This window comes from Odontesthes bonariensis, chromosome 19, assembly GCF_027942865.1.
Source record: "Odontesthes bonariensis isolate fOdoBon6 chromosome 19, fOdoBon6.hap1, whole genome shotgun sequence".
Lineage (NCBI taxonomy): Eukaryota > Metazoa > Chordata > Actinopteri > Atheriniformes > Atherinopsidae > Odontesthes > Odontesthes bonariensis.
In genome coordinates, this window is record NC_134524.1 from 16174318 (window position 1) to 16198012 (window position 23695).

Genomic DNA, 23695 nt, shown 5'->3' on the forward strand with positions numbered 1-23695 from the left:
TTCTGATGTAACTTTATCCTCCATCATGTGTGGGTTGAGAGACACACCTAAGCTGGTGCTAAAGGCCATGAGGTCCCGCTGGCCTTGCTGAGATCTATCAAGGTTGGCATGCCCCTGTGCAGTCTACCTATAGTTTCAATGGGTTGTTTGTCGGGTATGGATATGAGTCAGAGATGAGGCATTGATGTGCTGTGCACCTACTTGCATCATCAATAGCCTGCAGAGAGGCCGCATAATAAAATCCGGACTAAAAAGTTACAATGAAAAAGTCAATCACAGCAGCTATCCTAAAGATTTAAATGCTGACTATTTAATGTTATGAAATCTAAAATCAGATTTTATTGATTAAATGACATGGCAAATTGTGAGACATTAAAGGAATCTAATAGAAGTTTCTGCTTGGTTGTGCACAAAAGTTCTCATGTCAGCAATTCTGATTTTACATACAGGCTTGTTGCAGAACAAACAAAAATTTAAAAGTAAAACCTCTTTTTTTAGGTTACACATGAATTAAGCACCCAGGGCAACCATACAACAGTGTGTGTCTAGCACCACCACATGGACAAGTTTAGTTTTTCAGTTTCATCAAGAATTGTTATATCTGTGTGTGTGTGTTTTTGCTATTGTGTGTTTCTGCCTTTCATATTCACAGACCTGTCAACAGCTGTGACTCACTGCTTTTGCATTCATCCTTATCCCCCCCCCCCCCCCACACTCTCTGTATGTGTCAGGTTTATCCATGGCAGTGCGTCATGTTTCACTGTACTCGGGTCTGTCGGGGTTTAATGGAGCTCTGGGCTGCATGGTTGTTGGAGGACTCTTCTTCACCTTCAGCTGGAGGATCCACCTCCTTGCCATTGCCAGCGGTGACACAAATGCACACGCAAATGCGTGTAGAAACATCTTATTTTCTGTCTCAAATGTGACATAACATGAAAATTTTGTAGCTTAATTTACCGAAAGTTTAATTAAATTGCTAGAAATACTAACACTGTCCAGTGTTCCATTCTAGTCTAATTTGGCCTTTTTTAAATAAAATTTTCTGTTATTCAGTTAAATATTTTTTTTAATTAATGTCTTAAAAATAAATCTAAACAGTTTTGCCTCTGGTATACTGGGCAGATTAAGGAAAAGTAATTTCTATATTTTCTGTCCATGGCTAACGGTTGTAATGTCCCAATTGTCTCTGTCCGTGGTGCTGAAGCCCTCATATGCGCTGCAGTTTGTTTCAAATATTCCATACTAGCTTATATTTGATAGAAATGCTCAAACCCACATTCTTTTATAAGCTTTCACCTTTACTTTTTATTCAGTAACATGTTATTTTAAGCTTTATTTGCCTTAAATCTCTGAGTACTATGAGGTTTCAATCTTTTTCACTTTTATTTTCAGATTTAATGAAGGGACTGGCGACTTCAGTGCTTCTTCCTTGTTAGGGTACACCCTCAGTGCTGGAAAAATCCAGAGATGATCAGAAACTAGACAAACAAGATAAATTGTCTTCCCTATACAGCAAAATCCAGACATTTTACAGGCACAGTGTCATCTCCTTGTATGAGGGGGGCCTCTTGTTTGTCTGAGTCATCAAAATGTTTCTTAGTGCATCACTGCTCTTCTCAACGAATCATTGTTCGACTGAAACGAGCTGATTGCTGAATCATGCCCTCTTAAGGTAAAAAATGTCTCTTTTATAAACAGTGTGGCATGTACATGTTGATGACCCCAGATAGAAATTGTGCCTTGATTAAACGGAATTTTCCCAGACACTTTTATATGTTGGTAATTAGCAAATCAGCTTATTCAGACTTCTTTCTCCTATGAAAGAGAATTGTTCCTTCACTAATTTCCTCTTTCCTGTCATGAATAATTTTTTATTGCCCATTACTTCTACTCTACATCCTAATTCATAACCCCACTCATTCAAACATAGTTCCCCTCTCATCTTTCTTTTGATCTAAACCATTTCCCTTCGTTTTAGATCTCTTTTTGCACGCTCCTTTTGTGCCTATTTCCTGTAATTACATAGACAGAGTAATTATGTCGATTTGTCACTTTAAAGGTCGATTGAATCTGCTTAGACCTGCTTTCCATAGTACCTTCCTACCTGTGTTTTCACTCATGAGGACAGAAACAAATTACAGCTGGAGGATCATGGACATTAGCACTGACCAGCTTGGCAGAGAGCTATTCTGATCACATTAGGTAAATTGGCTTTAATGAGGGTTTCCACTGTTATCACGAGAGAGTGCAGTTAGCTGCTCTTGTACAGCAAGAACATCAGCAAGCTGGAGTAAATGTGTGGTAATGTTCAGTTTTTAACCTAATCTTTTGTCATCTGCCCGCAGCTTTTCTCTCTGCATACGCTGACATTGCCCTGAGCAATTTGCTGGGAACTGTAAGTAGGCTACACACACTTTTTTTTAGGTTGTTTACCACATTAATTGGCCTTTGAATAAACTAATGTTGATTGTAGCATTATACCTTTTTCTCCAATCCTCATTGTTTTTAGATTTATGTAGAATAAATCGCTCTAAGCATAGGTAAATTTCGATTGATTAATATTGCAGATTAATGGTAATCATCATCATATATTAGTGAGATATGTCAGAGGTTATAGTACACACAATATTTGGCAACAGTTCAGATATTATTCAGGAAGCCGTTAAAGTCATGTGACAGTCACATGCTCTATTTACCATTTAATCACACACATCCACGGTCTATTTAATTGATTGTGTTAGTTCTTATGAGCTTATCAACATACAGTACCTCGATACTTACTTACTTACTGTGTCTGCATTACCTGCTGTCCTCAGCTGATTTGCTTCACCATCCCTCCTTTTTTTTTGCAGAAGTATTTTCTGCATTTAGAAGAGAGCTACTCACTTACTGTGTGTTTAACATTTGTCACATGATGCATGTCAAGCTCATGTGCTCATGTGCTGGGTCAGTCCTTGTAGAGATTTACCCCAGATTATAACACAGACAAAGTTCCACCACCCTACTTAAATGCCTGTTATGTTAAAATAGGTGGTAATGGGGAAGTCTTTTATATTTTTAAAAAACAAAACAGAAAAAGTTGGCTAATGCTACAAGCACAGATGAATAGAAAATAAGCACATACTCACAGTGTGCTTGGACATTTTGTCTCACCTCGATCTCATTCATTATTAAGCATCCTCTCTCCCTGCCTAGGTGGGCCTCCCAGCATGCAGTTGGGCAGCTACTCTAATAGCCACGCTTATGTTGCTGTTGACTGGCAGTTTAGCAGCATACCGCATCCCCATTGGTCAAGTGATGGCCCCTGAACGCAACCTGCGCTCCCAAGGCCAATGGGAAGCTGGGAACACGGAAGACAGGGAGAGCACAGATGTGTAGTGTGAGGACACACATACACACATACGGAGTACTGTATCGGTGCTTTAAAAAGAAGATATAAATGGACTGGACCAAACATAAATATGTTTGTATAATTTATACAATCTTTTCCTTACAATTCTCTCCTATTTCATTGTAGAATTACAAATGAATGAAAAAGATGCTGCACACTTTGAGGAGGGCCTCACTGCCTAGTTTGTCCACAGGGTGGCAGTATATCTTTAGCAAACAATCGTTCATGCAAATCACAAAACATCTCAATTCACAATTTCTATTAAATGTGTATATTTCTCGATTCAAATTTTGCTGTATTTATTTTTTATCATTTGTCTCTCACTGTGACACATAAAATAAAGCCAAACAAACGGGTCATTTAAAGGGAAAGAAAACTTCTTTTAATAAGCATGAAAATCCTTCAGTTAGTTAAACATAACTATTGTTTTAAAATGACAGTTTTACTGTTATCGTTAATAAAAACCCAGACTTATTCTACAGCATATCTTTTTTAACTTCATCGTTGTCCTGCATAGAATCGCTACATTGCACTCCCCTAAAACTACTGTAAACACAGATTGTACATGTAGCTCTATGCAGGCAGACAGTGAGAAAAGAAGACTGGAAGTGTCTTCTTCAAATGGACAGAGTGATCAGCTGCTCATGCCTGCAGATTAAAGGCAGTTGTTATTGAGTTTCATTTCAATTGTAATGTCATGCTTCTTATAAATGGCCTTAAATGAAAAAGTTGTGGTTCATTATACTTTTTTCACAGTGCTTCATGTTGCCTGTGTAGATTTTTCACATATGCTCATTTACCCTGTTTCAAAACGCACGCTTGCTTTCATTCACGCATACATTTTTAAATTGTCATCAAAGTAAAGCCAAAAAAACACCTCAAAACAACTTTTTTTTTTTCCGTACAGGTGTAGCAACAAACAATAACATCTTTTTGAAAGCTTCTGTTCCCATCATGCATTTCTACGTATTTTGGTGCTTTATTTTTGTCTACACAATTTCCATATCCAGAATTTTCTTTTTTAAATCACAAAGCACCTCACAGATAATGTGAATGACATTGTTAACAGGAAGAATTGTAAAAAAAAAAGTGCCTTTCAGTCTGTGACTGATCAACTGTAACAATAAAAAAATCAAAATCAAAATTATAAATATAGATATTTGCACAGACATTTGTTGTGTATCTTTCAGCTGAATTGAAAAGAAACATTCATAGCCCTACATACATGTAGTTGACGGTTCGATTACGAGTGCTGTTGTGCTTAATTTTGCATGATTGAGTGTGAGTGCGTATGTGGGTGTTTGTGTGTATCAGGGTGTGAAAGGTTACGTGTATTCATCAGATTTCAGAATGAAGGCAGAATGACATAGCTGTCCTTGCTCATATATTAAACATGATCACTCATGCATACACATTACACAAGGTTCCCATTTATGTATACAGCAGTACATTCTAGCAATGTTTACAGTATAAAACAGCTGTCTAAGTGAAGTGAAATGAAATGGAGATGTCTGTTCTAACCAACTGAACCAAGCGTAGACTTCAGGAACAGCAAGTGTGGAAGTTATAGCTTTTTTATGCTGTTTTTCTGAATAATTTAAGCATGCATACATTTTCTTGTATGTCCCTAAATCTTTATTACAATAATGGATAAAAAATATCCAATAGAAATGTTCATTTGTGTTGTCAATTTAGAGCATACAACTAGAATTATATCTGCTTATATCATTATATACATAATTGTACTCTCTGAGCAGCCACACATTTGTTTTGTTCTTCATGCATGTAAACATTCATCTAAACCAAACAGTGTAAACAGTAATAAACATCAGACCACATGTTGCCAGACAACATGACTAATGTGACTAACAAGACAGGCTAGAAAACAACTATCCTATCTACAACCCTAACCCTAACTTCCTAACAAGGAAGAAAGAACAGACAAAAATATAATTTATGAGACAGAGGGAGCAGAGCACAAGATTGACCATAGGAGCTTTACTTGGGTCATTTTCACGAAAGGATTATTTTATTCAGTTTAGATTGATTTGACACAGAAATGAGTCTCTCTCAGTATTAAGCAACCACCAGCCAAGCATTGACTTCAAACAGGGCAGTGGCATTCGTGATTTCTGCTGATAATTCTGACACTTTTTAGTATCTGTTGTGATGAGTAACAATGCTAACGGGAAGGTTGTGTAGATGTGTGCAGCTGACTGAGCTTTCCAAAGCCCAAATAATGCCTGGAATAAGACAACAAATTTAGACGAGTTGAAGAGGAGACATCTAGGACAAAAGTCAGGAGCATAACAGCTGATGAGAGAGGAAGTTTAAACAATTTCTTTACTTAATCATCATAGGGAAAGTGAGATCATTGGTAGAAACAATGAAGGAGCTTGGAGGACTGATAAGGCCACAAGAGTAACATTGAGAATGCAGTAATACTTGTTCAATGAAATTTGATAGCGGCAACTATCTGGACTTTCCATATGCCACTGTTAACAGCACATTGCTTGTTAACAGCACTGCAAATCTGGAGAAGAAGAATCTCTACAAAGCAAATATTGTTTTGCTGTGCGAGTTTCCTTGTTATCCACTGACAGGGTTTGCATGCATCACCTGCCAGTGCTGCACACCCTGATGCATTCATCCTGATCACTCCCGATGTTAACCAAGCCTCTTTCTTTGGTACACTTACAAATTGAAAACAGTCTCTCAACAGATTTTTTTGTGATATAATATATTTGGTTATTTCTCCCTAATAATTTATATTGCAGAACGGAAATCCCCTTTGTGGATTATTAAAAGTAAAACTTAAAGTATTAAAGTAAAAAAGTAAATTGATTTAAATTCAAAACCACTATCCGCACACTAGCATCCAGCAAATTACTGTGTGTGGAATATAAACTTTCTGGGACATAACATCCAAAGGATTTTTTTCAGTGGAGGTAGGTCATAAATCAGGAAAGTTTAAAACATTAGCTCACTGGCTTGTAAGGATTGGTCAAATATTGGTCAAATAGAGCTGCTGCTGCTCCTTGTAATATAAAATATACTTCTTTTCCCAAGCCAGTTCACTTTGGGTTTCGCAAATATCATAATATCATAATATCATAATCTTGTGAATTAGTGCAGAGAGATTGAACTCGACCAGAAAATCTTAAAATGTCCATTCCATGAAAAGTTTCTTAGTGTACTATCTTTTATTGCTTATAAAAACACTGATTTCTTAAATAATTCATTATCTATTGATAAAAGAAATCCTGTGATCCGGAGCTCTGCTCCCTTCTCAAACTATTCTGCTCTTTTCTTCCTTGACATTTGAAGAGCTCTTGTAGTACAAAACCGGAGGAGTTGAAATAGCTTTTCAAAAGATTTCAACTCAAAGCTTGATTTGTGTTTTCCAAACCCCTCAATTACTGTCACACAGACTCAAAGGAATCCAAAACTGTCTCTCAAAAATGTTACCTCTCTTGCAAAGCTTCGTCATCTCTGGAACACACTGTACACACTGTGTTTAGAACATTTTCTGTGTGCAAGTGCCTTTGTGTATCAGGTTGAGTGCAAGTTTTTGTTGTTGTTAGTCATATACATACATGTGTGTGTATATATATATATATATATATATATATATATATATACATATATATATATATATAGCCCCCTTGCAGACATGCACTACTTTCTATTTTTGTGAAGACAGCTGAATAATGTCACATCTGAATGAGCACCAAGTGCTTTCCTACAGTCTTACAGGATCTGAATCTAATACAGTTTAAATATCACTTTCAATACAACCTAAAACTGAACTGCTTGAGTTGCAGCCTGGATCTTCAGAAGTTTCTTTCCAAATACAGTACGTACCGCTCAGCCTTTAGCTATATTCAAACCGCTGCTCAAGACTCCCTCTTCTTTGGTTTCCACTCAAGACGAGTACGACACCCAAATAGATATTTATGTGCTGCTATTGAATTTAATTGTTTTTTTTTTGCTCTCTCCGGGTCGGGAATGAGATCCTTCCCCAAGTGGAGGAGTTCAAGTATCTCGGGGTCTTGTTCACGAGTGAGGGACGAATGGAACAGGAGATTGACAGACGGATCGGTGCGGCGTCTGCAGTGATGCGGGCTCTGCACCGGCCCGTCGTGGTGAAGAAGGAGCTGAGCCAGAAGGCGAAGCTCTCGATTTACCGGTCAATCTATGTTCCTATCCTCACCTATGGTCACGAGCTGTGGGTAGTGACCGAAAGAACGAGATCGCGAATACAAGCGGCCGAAATGAGTTTCCTCCGCAGGGTGTCTGGGCTCTCCCTTAGAGATAGGGTGAGAAGCTCGGTCATCCGGGAGGGGCTCGGAGTAGAACCGCTGCTCCTCCGCATCGAGAGGAGTCAGATGAGGTGGCTCGGGCATCTGGTGAGAATGCCTCCTGGACGCCTCCCCGGTGAGGTGTTCCGGGCCCGTCCCACTGGGAGGAGGCCCTGGGGAAGACCCAGGACACGTTGGAGAGACTATGTTTCTCGGCTGGCCTGGGAATGCCTCGGGGTCCCCCAAGAAGAGCTGGAGGAAGTGGCCGGGGACAGGGACGTCTGGGTCTCTTTGCTTAAGCTGCTGCCCCCGCGACCCGATCCCCAGACCAGCGGAAGATAATGGATGGATGGATGGATGGATGGATGTTTTTTTTTAAATTTTTTTCCAACTTATTATGTTTATATTTTATTGTCTCTTATTGCCTTTTTGTAGTCTAACTTCAATTTGATTGTTATGCCGTTTGGTCAACATCATTGTTTTTTAATCTGCTTTCCAATTAAATTGAACTTTATTAGACATATTTATTAGACATTAAAAGATGGGCAGTAGTAATTGGTCTTAATCTAGCAAATTGTTTGCTTTTCAGAGAAGCCTGACCGATCACATTGTTAAATGCATATCAGTGTTGTTCAAAACTTCCTAATCCTTGATTTTCCTACAATTATTCAGAGTAGCACCTACCTTTTTCCCCTCAGAGTGCAATGAAAGCCTTTACCAAACATAAACACCAATCATAGGAATTTATAACACTGAGTGATCGAAAGCATAAACTTGCAGAAAAGCAATAAATTGAATGGATGAGACATGCTGATATGAATTTTGCTGCAACAGGACAAAGTATTGTGAGAAAACTCCTGTTGTACCTCTTTTACAAACTGTCCAAGGTATGTCTAAGTGAACCAATGAGAAACAATAACATAAATGTGACCCATATATAAATGACTGAGGGTTGTTGCTTTGAAAGATTGATGAAGCCATAAATGCTGAATATCTCATGTCTGAAAGGGGCTTAAGTATGCAATTATATGACTGTTTGTGTGACTGCTATAAGTGTTTTTTATATTCAGAGCAGCCTTCCCAGCACCACGCCCTCTCTGCTCCTGGCCTCCCCTCTGAGGATCTCCAGGAAGCCCAGTTTTGTCAAGAATTCCAGCCTCTGACGGTCTGTAGGCTGCACCTCACAGAACACACCCTGAGAACCTACACACATACATACAAAAATCCAACTCAAAAAAGACATTCACAAGCTCTTTTCCAATACTGTTAAATTGATTTTATGGCACAAAAACATGCATAGAACTATTTCTGGATCCATCCTTAAGTGGCAGGTCATGGAATATTTAACAACAGAACTTCAGCATTCATGATGATGAATGAAGAATGAATGTTTTACAACATTTAAACAGCTATACGTATCAGAGTTGGGTGGTATTATGACACAGCTTCTTCCCAGCAGGATGCAGGATAAATCTTTTTAATTTTTTTTTTAAATGTCAGATTCTGCCAATACATTTTTGTCGAGTGGTAAGGGTGACACAGATGGCGGTTTCATAGTAGTGCATTCCCTCACTCCTCACATAGAAATGACAAACGCACAAACTGGATCTGTGCTTACCATTGGCCTTGAGTGCAGTGAGGAGAGTGGTGAGCAGGGTTCGGCTGACACTGATGTCCACCAGCTCAGGCAGGGCGTCCAATCGCAGCTGAGAGGGGAAGTGATAGAGGAGAGAGTCTGGGTACTCACCCTGGTCCTCCTCCATTAACTGGATCAAGTCCTACACAGAGGAATGCAGAGAGACCATGGCTGATATTAATACATTTATATGTGTACCACTTATCAAAACCAGTTAGACGGTTAGTTAGAAAGTGCTTTAGGAAAACGCACAAGTAGACCGGGGGAAAGGAAAGAAACTTAAGAGGATGAAACATAAAAACAGGTAGGCATAGGAAAGAATTAACATAACATAAAAGAACAGATGGTAACAGAATCAGAAAATAAAATACGATGGAAAAACAATCAGATAAAAGAAGAGGTGGTAGCAAAGAGCACAAACACAAGTGTGAAAGCAGTTGTGATATGTGAAGATCGCAAAGGACTTTGAAAGATGGACATATAGATGGACTCATATCTGGAAGACGTTTGTGGATAGTGTATCTTTATACACTAAATAGTTCTATACTGTAGTTTCCCACACCTGCTGTGGGATGCTACTCTTGAGCCACATTTATGTAAGCCCAGTAAAAACTTATCAAACCGGGGTAATCTGCAACTAAATTCCATGACAAGAGAAAAATAACATTTCTCATAATCATATATTCGCTACCTGTCCTCCTCTGGATAGAACGCTTTTATTTGGAGATACGCACCGCTGTATTTCTATCTCTAGTAGAAGAAACTGACAGTTTTTTCTTCCAGTAAAGCAAACTGGTTGCAGATAATAGTTTGCTCACTGCTATCAAGTTTCTAATTCATATGCAGTATGACAGCTAAACATGCAGCCCAACAGGAAAGAACAACAGGAAAGTAAAAGCGAAGGGAGTCTTTCCCACTTGTACAAGGAAATAAAAGCAGAAAAAAAAACGTTCTTCATTTTTTCCCGTCACTTGATGCAAAAATCTTTAAGGTGGAAAACCTTTCGTGCCCGGCAGCAATGAGAATGGCAGTCATCCAAAGCATGAAAGTCAGTGTGACGCTTCAGGCAGTGAGCTCCATCCTACATAGATGTCAGAAGTTGACTATATCTGTTAATCACCACCAGTTCTGTTTGGCTTTTTGCCGAAGACAGCTGAATAGTTTGTCATGATGAGCTGTGACACTGTGTCCCTTTTTCAACAAAGATGCTGAAATATAAGACACTCCATTCTTGGGTCTACTTTAATGACTGACAAATTTCTCAATCTTTGCTATATCTCCTCTTAGATATCCACCTCAGAGCTTTTAACATTAAGGAAATTGATATTAACAAGATTGAGTCTTTGCTGACTTTTATGGTTTGAAGTAATGTTGCTAATGCAGATCATTACCAGCTGAGCCAATGAAGTTATAAGTTGGCTGGGTAAACACATCCAGTGGGCACCAACAAGCACAGCAACTTGACAGCAGCAAGCTAATGTTTGAAAAAAAAAAAAAGACTCTTCATAGATGAAGTTCAGACATACATCAGGAATGAGACGGTTCAAAACGTTTCACTGGTTGGGCACGGAAGGGCTTAAAAACAGACAAGATTTAATAGTAGCTGAAGGTCATAACATGTCACATTACTGCTGTGATGGAAAAGGACTGTCAGTGCAGTGTGACTTGACTGCTTGGCAAGGTTGCATGTTGAAAACTGCTCACTGTTGCACAAGAAGCAACAGCTAAATTGCTTAAACGTTTAACCCTAAACTAGCATTACCTCATCATCCAGTGCCTGCATAGGAGTTTTTGTGTCTTTTGGTTTGTTGTTTTTGTCTGTACCCATCTTCCCAGTGGGTTATTAATCTTTGGCAGAGGGGCCCAGATGGCTTGACTGCAGGTACTGACATGTACAATCATTCAAGTGCATAACTTTACCTGGTGTTTGGTTGTGCCTGTACATGACACATGTTGTTTGTATATTGCTCACTCATTCACCTGTGTTTTGGGGTTTGTGTTGTTCCCTTTGGGTGGGTATTTGTCCCTCATGGCAGGTATCCAGCTGGCTTGGCAACGCTTGGCAAAGGAGCGAACATCTACGATGCCCAGCACACAGCCACAAACGCCAAGCTCATCTTCAAGGATAAAGCTGTACTCTGGGCTCAACGCCAGGCATGGGCCAAGACATCTGGGACAAGAGAATAGGTATTACATTCTAAGAATATGTGTATACAGTGTGGTTCACAAATCAGTCTGTTAAGAGGGAAACCCATCCAATCTAGAAGTTTTGTTATCTTCAACCCATATGCCTGTGCTGACAAACCTGTCCCCTACGACATCTGGGTGAGCTATGCTGGACTCCTGGCCGCCCTGAGTCCTCAGGTGAAACTGGCGAACCATCCGATAAAGCTCTACCTGCCCACACATCACTAAAAATTCAGCATTTTTTTACAGTGACTGTCAAAAGCAACCATCTCTAACTTGCTTCAGACTTCTCCTACCTTGTCTTTACTGTGGTAGGGTCTGATGTTGTAGAGACGAGAGGTAGGGAAGAGAGGAGGAGGATGAGTGAAAAGTTCACTGCAGCTGCCGATTGGCAGAAGCATCTGTCCAGCACATAAAAAAAAAACACACACATTACACAGATTGAAGGATTCAACTTTACAAAACTAAGTTGCATATTATTCCAAAGAATACAAGCAGGTAGACGTGCAAAAAAGAAATGTATCTTAAACGGTTTTTCACACAGGGTACCTGCACCTCCCCGGACACTCCGCCCTTGAACACCCATGGCTCTGAGTCCACTCCCAGCAGGTCTGCTCCTGTGGTCTTCCCACACCCTACCACAGATAAGAACATCATGTTGTCGCTGTGTATTGGAATTTATCCCTTAGCTTTAAAAGGTTTATGGCATTGAAGCTTCTCAAGACACGTTGGCAGAAATGAACTTTTTTCAGTTTTCATGCTATTCTCATAATTATCTAACGCTTAACTATGACCCTTATTTCCCCATTATCCCAACAGCTCCACGGAATTAATGCGGTGAAGTAAGGAGAATGTTCTTTCAGGGATAGATGGGGGAGAAAAAACTTCATGCCCACTCACAGTGAAAGCAGTTCCTCCAGGAGCCGAGGGCGGAGCTGTCACTTAACACTCGCCCGTCTGAGTGAGGTAGGTAGTGTGTGGGGTAGAGAGTAACAATGGAGAAGAGTGTCATTCAAGTAAAACAATAACTCCACACTTGCATACAGAACCATTTCAGTCTCTCCAATCTCACGTTACATAAGTAGTTTGAGGTATTTTGGTACAGAACATTGCTAGAGGAAAAAGAAACTGAACGACACAGCCTAACATAGCATGCTTCTGGTATTTCAACTGCTCTGGAGTTCATACTATGTTCTATGCCAGCAGAACATATACTGTAACACTGTATATTGTAGAATGAGCAGGGGTATGTCAAGTTATTTTAGATATATCAGACTACAGTATGGAATTATTACAGTTTAGCGTTAATGTTCCACAATGTTTTATTATTAATACATAATATTTGTATACCACATAATGGCCATACCATAGGATGTTATACTAGTAGTACATTGTGTTATGCATCTAAAAAACATTGTAATCTATTTAATTACATAGTATTAATGTACTGCACTACTATAGAACATTACTGTACTGTACTGTACTATCCTGTACTAATTCTAAAATCTAGGAAAAGTGCACATGGTATTCTAATACTACCCCGTTACTAGTTTGTCCATCATACGAGTATATTAGTAGCAGCATACGGCATTGCATTGTATTAATGAAACTATATAATATTCCACTAAATTGAAGGGCTCAAAGCTTGAACATCCATTCAAATCTGGGATAACGTTGAACATAGGCAACCAGATCAAATTAAAAAAATCATAGTTTATAAGTGATTTAACCCTATATATATTACTGTACTCTAGTAAACCAATACAGTATTCAAATTTAACCAATTGCATCATCATTACATTGTATTGTGGCATAGATAATTAAGAAGCAACAATGATCAAAAGTAACACAATATAAAAATTCTGCATTCCTGCATATTTTTCCTGCCTATTGTGTGGAGCTCTTTGTGTTCTTACCCAGCCAGCAGATGAAGGCCTTCGCCAGCAGAGCTGTGTTCCTCAGGTCCCACACATAAGGGTAAAGGTCGTAGAGGACAGCCCTGTTTGCCCCACCAACCACACTGCAGTGGAGCTGGGCTATGTCCTCACACAGAGACAGAAACCTGGAGGCCCGCCCGCGCCACTCATCAACCTAACAACATGATTAAATATACTAGGTTAATAGCATCAGTTATGACCTCCACAGTTCATACTTAACCACGGCAACATAAAATTCTCACGGACCTTCTGAGGCTGTGCCTTCTTGCTGTTGGCACTGACCAGGTGACAGTTTGTTTTCAGCCAGGTCAGATCCTGCAACACTTTCTGGGCTGATGGGCCATGCTCATGGGGGAGATAATGAAGACCAACCAGCAACCGCACCTGGGACTCACTCAGCACTCCCTTCCCACCACAGTACCCCCGACCCTGTGCTCTCTGCCCCCGGCCTCCAACTACAGGTGCTCCAGGCCTGGATCCTGGAGGCTGCTGACTGGGTTGGCTAGGCTGGTTTGACCTCTTTTTGTCCCCCTCTTGTCCCTCCTTCTCCCTCTTAACCATAGTGGGCGAGGAGGGCGGAGAGCTGGAATTCAGTGGGAAAACTGGGAGTTTGGCCACAGCAGAGTTCCCCCTGAAGGTGGAAGGACAGTCGGGGGTTTTGCACAGCGATGCTGGAACAGTAACACGCTGGTCTGTCCTTGATCTCTGTCGACCTATAATAATGGTTCAAATATAACAATGGAATCACTAGAATTTATAGTTGGCTTCATTCAAAATAGTACGCTGAAAATGATCCAATTCATGATTAGTAAAATCTAACTGGTCTACCTTCCCAGTGAAGCCAACTTAGACACACATATACAGGAGCAGAAGCATATATTTATGGTGCCTTGTAATTGTTACCTGCTTGTAGAGGCTGATTGAGTTCTTCCATCCAGTCATGTAGTGCAGCAGACAGAGCTCTTTCAGGACAGTACTCGCACTCCTCATCTGGAGTACATTCAACATTTTAGTATACCATCTGTGAATGTCTTCTGCTAATTTATATTCATAGACTCTCTCTGACGAGAGAACCAGACTAAGTCACTTTGAATAAAACTGTCTCTGATGCCTACATTAAGGGTAAAATACACGATAAGGCTGCACAGCAAACTTTCATGTAAATAATGGAATTCTTCTTACATTTCTATCCACATTACAGGCCGTAGCAAGGCCTCCATCTCTTGTCTTATCTTCTTTTTAAAGCCTGTCCGTCATCCATCCCACGACTTGGTTTCTCCCCCAAAAGGGACTTTGCTCTCTTCTCATTTCTTCCCTCATCACTCTGTGAAATTACTCCTACATCACCGCCTCTCTCCCCACCCAGCCAGCAGAACATCACACGCTACAGTGCATCTCTGTACCTACAATTTTCCATTCAATTCCCTCGTGCCCTCTTTCTTTCTCTGTCTCTGTTTGCATGCATTTCACTGTCACAGCAAAAGGAATGCGATTAAAAATTGAACCAAACATAAAATTAGAGTAATGCAGATCAGTCACACCCCTACAGTCATGGTAAAAGTTTTCAAAATAATTCAAATACACAACTTTGGGATCATATTTAACTGACAACTTTAAGTGAAACTGGCTGGTGAAAAGATCTTATCTTAAAACCATGATCTTTTAACAGTGAGTTGCAATGGAAGTAGCAGAACATAGATGAAACTGTGGGGGTCAGTATTAAGGAAATATTTGAACAACAGTATGTGTAATGGCAGCTATCAGCTTAATGTGGAACTTTTCTAGGACAGCAGATGAAGCTTTCATTCTTTTGAATATATATAAGCATTTGTTGCAACACCAGCTTATTAGGTAATAAAGTAAACTGAACATGGATGTGGTCTGGGGGAGTTAATATTAATTTAACTGAGGACATCTCCTGTCTCATTATTGCTATTTCCTACTTCCACCTGCGCTCCATCTGTTGAACCCCTCACCTTTCATCTCCTCTTTTCCTGTTCTGTACCAGCTTCCCAGTGTGTGCAGTGGGATGTAGTTGGCTTCAAACTCGCAGTTGGGATTGAGCAGGAGGCCTCTCAGGTGTCTCCTCAGCTGAGGCTCTCGACCCTTGAAAGGCCCCAAGAACAGACGTCTGGAGTCGTAGTCATTAGCGTGCAAGTTGTCCCAGATGAGCGGGGGGCGCTGGAGGACAGACTCCACCTCAGCGAGGCAGTCTACAGACAGTTTTCTGGAAATGACCTTACTGCCTGTGCAGGGAAAAGGGTGGTCAGTACAATTCCCGAAGATTTGACAATAAAAAATAAAATTGTCTGCATTCATATCTACTTCTGTGTCTTCCAAAATTCCAAAAGGAATCAAATCAATCACCAAAAAGTTTAACAAATCAATCACCCCTCAAAATGTGAAGATCACCAAATCCGATTTGCTTTAAAAGTTAGTGTAGAACTGCTACTCTGGGATTAGTACAAAAAGACTGCTGTAGGAGACAAACAGGATTAACAAAATGATTACACACTCGCTTGAAAACTACAGATGGCATGACAAAACTTCCTCGTGCCTTGGACACGTCTCACTGACAAAGCAAATACCACAGTGGTGACACATTGCGCTAAATGATTTTATCTGCTTTATGTAAGCAGCATGACAGGATGAAACAGCTCTGTGCCAAATGCAGGGTGTGTTTTAAATATCCAGTAATATAAAACTGAGAAAACATTTATTTCATGGTACAACTGTAAAACCGTTTCTGCTGTAGAAATATAGAGATGAGCGATGAAATTCACGACATGAACTAAAAGGAAGTGGGCGAAAATGTGTGTATGTGTTTCTACTGTACTTCCATATGCGTGTAGGTGGATGTGCACTTAGTCGTTTTCTGGTTCGAGGAGGAGGTGTATGTGAGAACTGTTACTAGCCAACAAACTGTAGATGAAATAAAGATCTCCCTCCATATTTGAACATTCTGGTTTATGGCTGTACTGTAAGAAGACAACCACATGATACAGTTGTAATAAAGACAGTATTTTTGTCTTACCGGTCCATACGACTGTTATATTGGGCAGTAGGTCCTCTCCAACAGTTTGCAGGTAGGGAGACTTGGATACACTGGGAGAGCACAGAGAGCCGCAGTACTCTATGGAGACGGAAGAAACAATGTTCCACATAGTCAAAAACTGCATGGTCAAAATGTAGGAAATCCTGACTCCAGTCCTACCTGTAGGGCAGAAGAGGAAGACAGGCGGCTCCCCCAAGAATCGATAAATCTCATTGGTTACTGTGACCTGAGCGTGGGCAAATGAAGTGAAGGCCTCGCTGTCAGCTTGACACATGGAGTGATCGATGTCATCAAACAAAATGGCAAATGCCTGACAACCCAGGTCTGATACCTGACAGAGAAAGAGAAGAGAATGATGAGAATGAGAGACTAAAGGAACAGTAACATGTTTGTTACATATTATCCATGTGTCGTAACAAACCTGTCTTAGCTTGCGTTTGAGTAGTGTTAAGTCACATGAGGAAGAAAACACAATGTCCTGACCAGGAGAGAGTGCGTAGACAAACTGGAGGCCTCTAGACTGGGCTTCTACTATGAGAGTACGCAACTGACCTGTGAGGGAGGAGAAGGATAAAAATATTGGAATTCTAATGAGATGGTATGAACAAGAGTGGCCAAAAACTCTTAGAGTAAAACATACTGTTAATTGCAATGCGGTACCTTAATAAATGTTGTATTTAAAACTGCATTACAGAAAAAACACAGAATATTTTTTAATTGCATGTTAAGTTGTTTATTTTTGTGGCTGAGACTTGCCCTCCTCTTCAGGAGAATAGACTTCTCTCCACAGCAGTCTGTGTTTCAGGTCATCTTTTGGACCGTATAAGTAGGTGTTCAAACCCCAACACTGCATCCTGGTGAAGAAAGACATGAAAGGTAGAGGTAAAGGGAGGAAACTTGTTACAAAAGGCAGGTTTAAGTCATTTAAGGTCAAAAATCAAACCATCAAAAGCCTTTACTGTCAGATGCAGCAATAAATAAGTAATCAGTACAATTAAGTTCTTGTTTGCCTGTGTCTCCACTCTCCACTCACTGCCTTCAACAGTAACAACCTACTAAAACAAATGGGACTCATAAGGTGCTCATAGGGACATATTAACTAATAATATATTTTCATTTATACAAAGGTAGACTTCAAGGGATGAGGACAGAAACGTTAAAAACTTCTTCAGTTCTCACATTGATTATATGAGAAGAGGAAGGGGACAAGAGAGAGGCAATGGCTTGGAAGTGTTAATCAGTGTTATGGCCTGAAGGTAGAAACTGACTTTGAACCCTAAATGTTTTAGCCAAGGCTGAAAATACAGAAGAAGAAGAAGAAGAAGAAGAAGAAGAAGAAGAAAGGAGCAATTTCTTCATCCATAGGGTAAAAATGGTCACTGAATGAGTTTGATGAGTTTGAAAACATTTTAAATCATGTGCTGTGAGAGTGCCGCATTTGTTCTATATATTGAAGCCATAACTTTGTTGGGCAGGGTCCTGGACAGTGAGGGGAACTGAGTTTGAGGAGATGACAAAAGAGGGAGAAAACAGAAAAATAACAAGCTGCAAGAAAATAGATCCACTGTATTGGTCTTGAGACACCAAGGCTGCCTCAAATACAGGAAATGAGCTCCTGAATTATAAATAGTGCGTAGTAGCAGGAATGAAACAATATCTGCATCGGCAGCCATTCAAACACACATCTACCAACATGAATGTTTCCCCATCTCTCGCCCTGCTCTTGTCTTTCTGGTCATTTGTGGGACGGCAGAGTTCTGTCTCTCTCTCTCTCTCTCTCTCTCTCTCTCTGCCTTCCATTTCCTGAGCAGATGGCACATAAGTCACCTCCACAGAGCGGCACGCTACCCACCTAAAACATGCAGTCACAAACACACGCACACTTAGACACTCCATGGCACCTGCTGCCAAACTTTTGCAACACTCAGCATATGAACTGTGCCTGCACCCCACACTGGAGTCCCAAAAAAAACACTTCTATTAATCAATCTGGATCCCACACACTCAGCTGCTGCCAAAGCTTTGGAAGCCAAATTAATTTCCATAAAGCCAGTTATTGTCTACTTAGGAAAGTATCGTTTGCCTGTTTGCTGTTAAAGTGCAGGACACAGCACATGTTACCTGAAAACCGGTAGACGTTTCAGGCCACATTTCAGCAACTTTATCACTATTGCTTATTGTGTGTCTTAATTAGAAAGTTCAGGCAGAAAAGAAGGCAGTTAATGTTTTTGCTGTTACATTTAAGAGCAAAGGAAAGCAGAAGCACACTCTCTAAGGATGCTGACAGCTCTCACTATTAGCCGCTGAACTACAAACATGTGTCCCAGCTCCCAACAGAAATTTAAGTTGGTGCACTTACAAATTATATCACTGTACCATGCAAAATGAACCGTTTCCCTACCAGCTACAAAGCACACACATGGGGGTAATGAATACACATGTGGAGTAAATGCTGTATCCTTTATTATTGCATCAATTTACTGTACATTTGAAACACTGCTGTCCCTCTGCTGTTGTGCTCGTGTTTCATGATTTAACAAAGTTGCTTTCTTTCAATTGTCACTTTGAATGATTTTTTTTTAGATGGAGAGCTGTGTCATATTGGAACAGCCTGCCAATCACTTTGAGCTGATAAAACTGTCACTGACTTTACCACAACATGTTACATCTACAAACGAGAGTACTTGCATTTCATAGTTGAGATTCTAAAGAACTTGAATCCTGACCCTGCTTCCGTTATCACCGAGTTGAGGAACCACACCATATAGAGTACTGCGCAAAGGTCCAGAGCCACCCCTATTTTCTTTATATATTGCCAGGAAAATGTGTGCAAACATAAATGGAAATATAGTTTATGGGGCAAAAACAGTTTGTACAATTTTTACAAGCTTGAAAGTCCATATTCAGTACGACCTCCTTTATTCTCCAACACAGCCTGAACCCTCTTAGACAAGCTTTCTTATAATTTCTTTAAGCAGTCTTCAGGAATAGTTCTCCAGGCTCCTTGAATGGCATTTCAAAGCTCTTCTTTGGATGTCGGCTGCGTTTGTTCGATACTCTGTCAAGATGATCCCACACTGCTTCAATAATGTTGAGGTCCGGGCTCTGGGGAGGATTCATCCCTCCATGAGACCTGTTGCAACTACCTCAGCCTTTTCTCCCTGTTTCCCTTCCTTAAGAAGGGCTTCTTGACAGCCATCCTTCCATCGGGACCATCTCTGATGAGGCCTAAGTGAAGAGTAGATGGATCAACTTAAGGGCCAGATGCATCTCTCAGGTCTTTACTGTTCTTTTTCGGCCTGCTCATCATGCCAAGAAGAGCTAATAGCTCTTTGGGAATCGCCTTGTTTGTGCAAAAATACAATTTTGTGTTCGTCAAATTGTGTTATATTTGCAGATTTCATATATGCAACTAAAGTAAAGACAACTAATTATTTGTCTTTTTGAAAGGCTGCTAGTAACAAGGTCCCCAAAGATACAATTTAAGATAGATTATTTGCTAAGTTTTCTGTCTAAATACAACACTAATTCATCCCATGAGTTTTTTTTTAACAATTGCATGATTGCATGGGTCAGTGGTATGTGGCTTAAGAAAACAAAAACAATCCTCTGAAAATGTTCAAGTACAAGTACTGGATTGAAAATGAGCAAAATATCCAAAGCCAATGTCACAGTAAGCAAAGTCTGACTGCTTGGAAGCTAAATATAAAGAAGTGAGGGAGGCTGAGGACTTCTGCACTGTATTACATGATATTTAATTTGCTTGAAATGTGCTTTTATATGTTTAAGTGTCTTTCATACATCCGTTCTGTTGACAGGATGCTTTGGTCTCAACTCTGAAAAGGACCCTGTTGAGGGAGCTATACTTGTATCACTCCCCACGTGTGCTGAATGGTTCTGTGGTTTGCATCGAAAAATGTAGCTGAATACAGAGCTTCAGACCAAGTAAACTGTGCTTCAATGTAACAGGGCACATAAATGATATTTTAGTATGAAGTGAATGTACAGGAGCAGCTGTTCTACCGTGGCTTAAACCAATATTCCTAGGATCATGGTCAGGCCTTCATTTTCATTTTCTATCCTTTGGCTGTGTCAGAATGCAGCGCCGGCCTCCATTGTGCCACAGCTGTCGTCCATGGCTGAGCCTCAGGTCTGAGGATGAGCGTGCCCTTTGTGTGGAGTCATTCTGCGTCAGTGACTTCTCTCATGTATGCTTGGCACTGAAACAGAGGCATGAAACTGTGTTTCGCTCAGTGACATGATGTCCGATCATCCTGAGCTCAAAATACTCACGTGGAGCATTAGAACAACGGAAAAACATGGCCTCTGAATGAGATGTATGCCCTGACACCTCAGTGGACAGACCGTACATACACAACAGTTTCATGCTGACTTGCAAACAAACACTGGAAAGGCACAAGGCTTACCATTGGAAGAGAACTTTCCTCTGATCCATAGACCATGGCCTCCCATAAAAACCTGGAGAGAAATAAAATTTAAAATGAGTGCACGCCAGCATCTTTAACATTGCAGAGGCAGGTGGTGAAGCTAACAATCCACATCTTTATAACAGCTGACAGGTTAGCAACTCTAATGATCTACAGCTTCATGAGGGATTTCTACCTAAAACTTCTCTTTGCAATTAAATTCTGCAAGAAAAATAAATCCTTCGTGTTGAAATTCTTGTTTTTTGACCAGTACAAGCAAGCAAGTATGTTACACAAGCCCAAAAAATTTACTTTTACTTTGCACTTAATGCCACTAAGTGTTTACTTGCTGGTTAGAAATTATTAACCTCAATGTGAGTTTACATTAAATGTTCATCAAATCTACTAATACTGTTTTTTTTTTGGTTTTTTTTGTATAGTTAAATCCGTTCTGTATCAGATGCTGGTCATGGTGCTGCATGTTTAGCAGCACAAAATTATACCAGATCTTCCATTTACGTGGCTACATCCCTGCTGTGTTTGGCAGAGGCATAATTCATTTGCGGCTCCACTCTCCATCATCATTTTCTATTCTTGGAAACGGGAGCATCTCCAGTGTCCCTCTCAGTCCTTCAGTGTTTTTGAGTAAGTCTGCAGTATGCGTGTGTGTGTGCAAATATCTGTGTACAGTAAGTGGGTCAGAAAAGGAATTTAGTCACATATATTCTGGACTGCTTTCTCCTATATGTCTACGGGGGAGTTTTTAAAAATGTATTATCATTTTGTGTATGACATGTCTACCTGTGTGTGCATGTCATGTGGAGCATTCCCCAATTAAGCAAACCCAATTACTACCTCTGCTGGTAGTAATTGGGGCTGAGAAAGAGAGCCCCATGGGAAGTATAAGAATACACAATAAAGCGTGTGTGATGCCAATTTTGCCAAGATGCAAAGGGGTTGAAAGGAGAAATCCACTTAATCAGCAATTGTGACAATTTATAATTCAGGTAAATGTGCTGGTGAGGTGGCACAATTTTATCTTTGTTTTTTTTTTACCAACAAACATCTAAAAATGACATGAGTTTCTTCATCAGATGACAGAAAAAACTCTGGCTATTAGCGTTAGTCACCTGCATCATGTCTACTTAATTGAAAAATGGATGAAAATGTGACTGCTGAGCTCTAAAAAGTCACACATTTGAAATTTGCAAATATTTTCTGCATTGACTTGTTGTGGGAAACGCAGATAATGATGGTGCAAAACTAGTTAGTGAAAATGAACTCACTAGTTATATTCCTTTTGTAGTAAACAACTTCGCTTTTTATTGGCGACTTGTATATGTAGCACTTGAGGCAACCGTGTTTCATTGCGTTTCCACTCATATCCCAGCAGAAATGAATATGTTTGTGTAGTTGCATGTGGCGATAATGGAAAAGGGGATATTTCTGTCACGACAAACAACCCTCCATGTTTTCCAGTATTTACATTTTCTGCTGTAATCATCATGTGTGCTTTTTTTTTCCTTTTCTTTTTTACAGTAACAACCTGTGGTGTCATTAACATTATTACCACTTCCGGTGTTATGGAAACCCTTTTTCCTCTTCATCATCACAATTATCCCCATCATCATCTTAAAAATCAGAACTGTTGACAGGCCTAATTTTAGTAAAGGTCATCAAAAACTGCCCTCCTCCTCCATGTGCACATCCTTCTTTCTGACATTCTTCAAAGCATCTCCATCATTCATACTGTCATGTCATTCCAACCTTATTGCAGTCTTCAGTCTCACCGTTACCAGCACCTTCATCATCATTCCTACCTGATAATATCCAGAACTTCCATTAGTCTATAGCCTCTAAACCACAAGGCATCCATAGCCTTTCACCGCCTGCTCTTTGATCTCCACTTCAAGCATGGCTGAGCCCCACAACATCCTCTCTCACACAGACCTTTTCATCCAACCTTTTCCTGTCTGATTCTTCATAAATATATTTATCACCACACCCACGCCCATTTTACAGTGGGTGACACAACGGTCGCTTTCAAATAAGGGTCAGACTGTGGTCTATATTCGAAATCAGTGCCTTCGAGGTAAGAAATAAATCGCGATCTGTCCGGGGGTGAGTTATGAAGTCGGTCGCTCTCACCTTCCACCACCCCGCAAAGAAACTGGTTCTTCTCCTCCATGCTGCTCTCAGTCATTACCGCTGCCTCCCTCCGCTTCCAGTCGTCCTCTAACGAGCGAGGGGGGGGGGGGGCGAGATGCTTCCCCCCGTCTACCACCTTAGATCTCGCAAATATTCTTCATGCCTCTCATCGGTCTGCTTCCACCTCTTCCTCCTCCTCCGTTAGAGAGCCGATGCTCCCGCGATGCATTCAAGTGCTCACGGGAAGATCTTGTCATCAAGCACAAACATAATTATTGCAAAGAATCCACCTTTTTTTTTTAATACCCGCTTAATCCAGTTCGGAGTCGCAAAGGGGGCTGGATCCTATCCCAGCTGCCATGAGGAATATACCCAAACCAAGAGCAGTTAACAGGTGCACACCCAAGACACACATATATAATTACATTAAGTAGTTTTATGATTAGAAATTGTAGTTGTAGTTTTTGTAATTGTACTATATCAAATAGAAAAACAACCTTATTGCAAATATTGTATTGTGTAGCCTATGATTAGTATAGTGAAAGTCTCACAATCACTGAAAATACTTTTGTTCCTTTTCAGAAAAAGCATTGAAAGAACGGATAGAGTACTT

General features: G+C 40.2%; 2 protein-coding genes across 2 annotated transcripts in view; one reads left to right on the forward strand and one right to left on the reverse strand.

The window, feature by feature from the left end:
- LOC142368854 (urea transporter 2) overlaps positions 1 to 4551 on the forward strand; it is a 23743-nt gene extending 19192 nt beyond the window's left edge. The window contains exons 6-8 of the mRNA XM_075451049.1: positions 732 to 866; positions 2346 to 2395; positions 3196 to 4551. Coding sequence (XP_075307164.1) covers positions 732 to 866; positions 2346 to 2395; positions 3196 to 3378 — 368 coding nt within the window. The 3' untranslated portion in view covers positions 3379 to 4551. The remainder of the gene's footprint in view (positions 1 to 731; positions 867 to 2345; positions 2396 to 3195) is intronic.
- Positions 3751 to 23300, reverse strand: LOC142368852 (protein O-GlcNAcase). Its single transcript, XM_075451048.1, has 17 exons — positions 23083 to 23300; positions 20935 to 20986; positions 17264 to 17361; positions 16929 to 17059; positions 16667 to 16838; positions 16487 to 16585; positions 15429 to 15698; positions 14356 to 14442; positions 13699 to 14165; positions 13432 to 13606; positions 12416 to 12472; positions 12065 to 12150; positions 11812 to 11916; positions 11634 to 11725; positions 11309 to 11498; positions 9311 to 9470; positions 3751 to 8895 (listed from the first exon to the last, which is right to left on the reverse strand). The coding sequence occupies exons 1-17, from the start codon at positions 23135 to 23137 to the stop codon at positions 8759 to 8761; spliced, it is 2433 nt and encodes an 810-aa protein (XP_075307163.1). The 5' UTR covers positions 23138 to 23300; the 3' UTR covers positions 3751 to 8758.
- Positions 23301 to 23695: the final 395 nt, after the last annotated feature.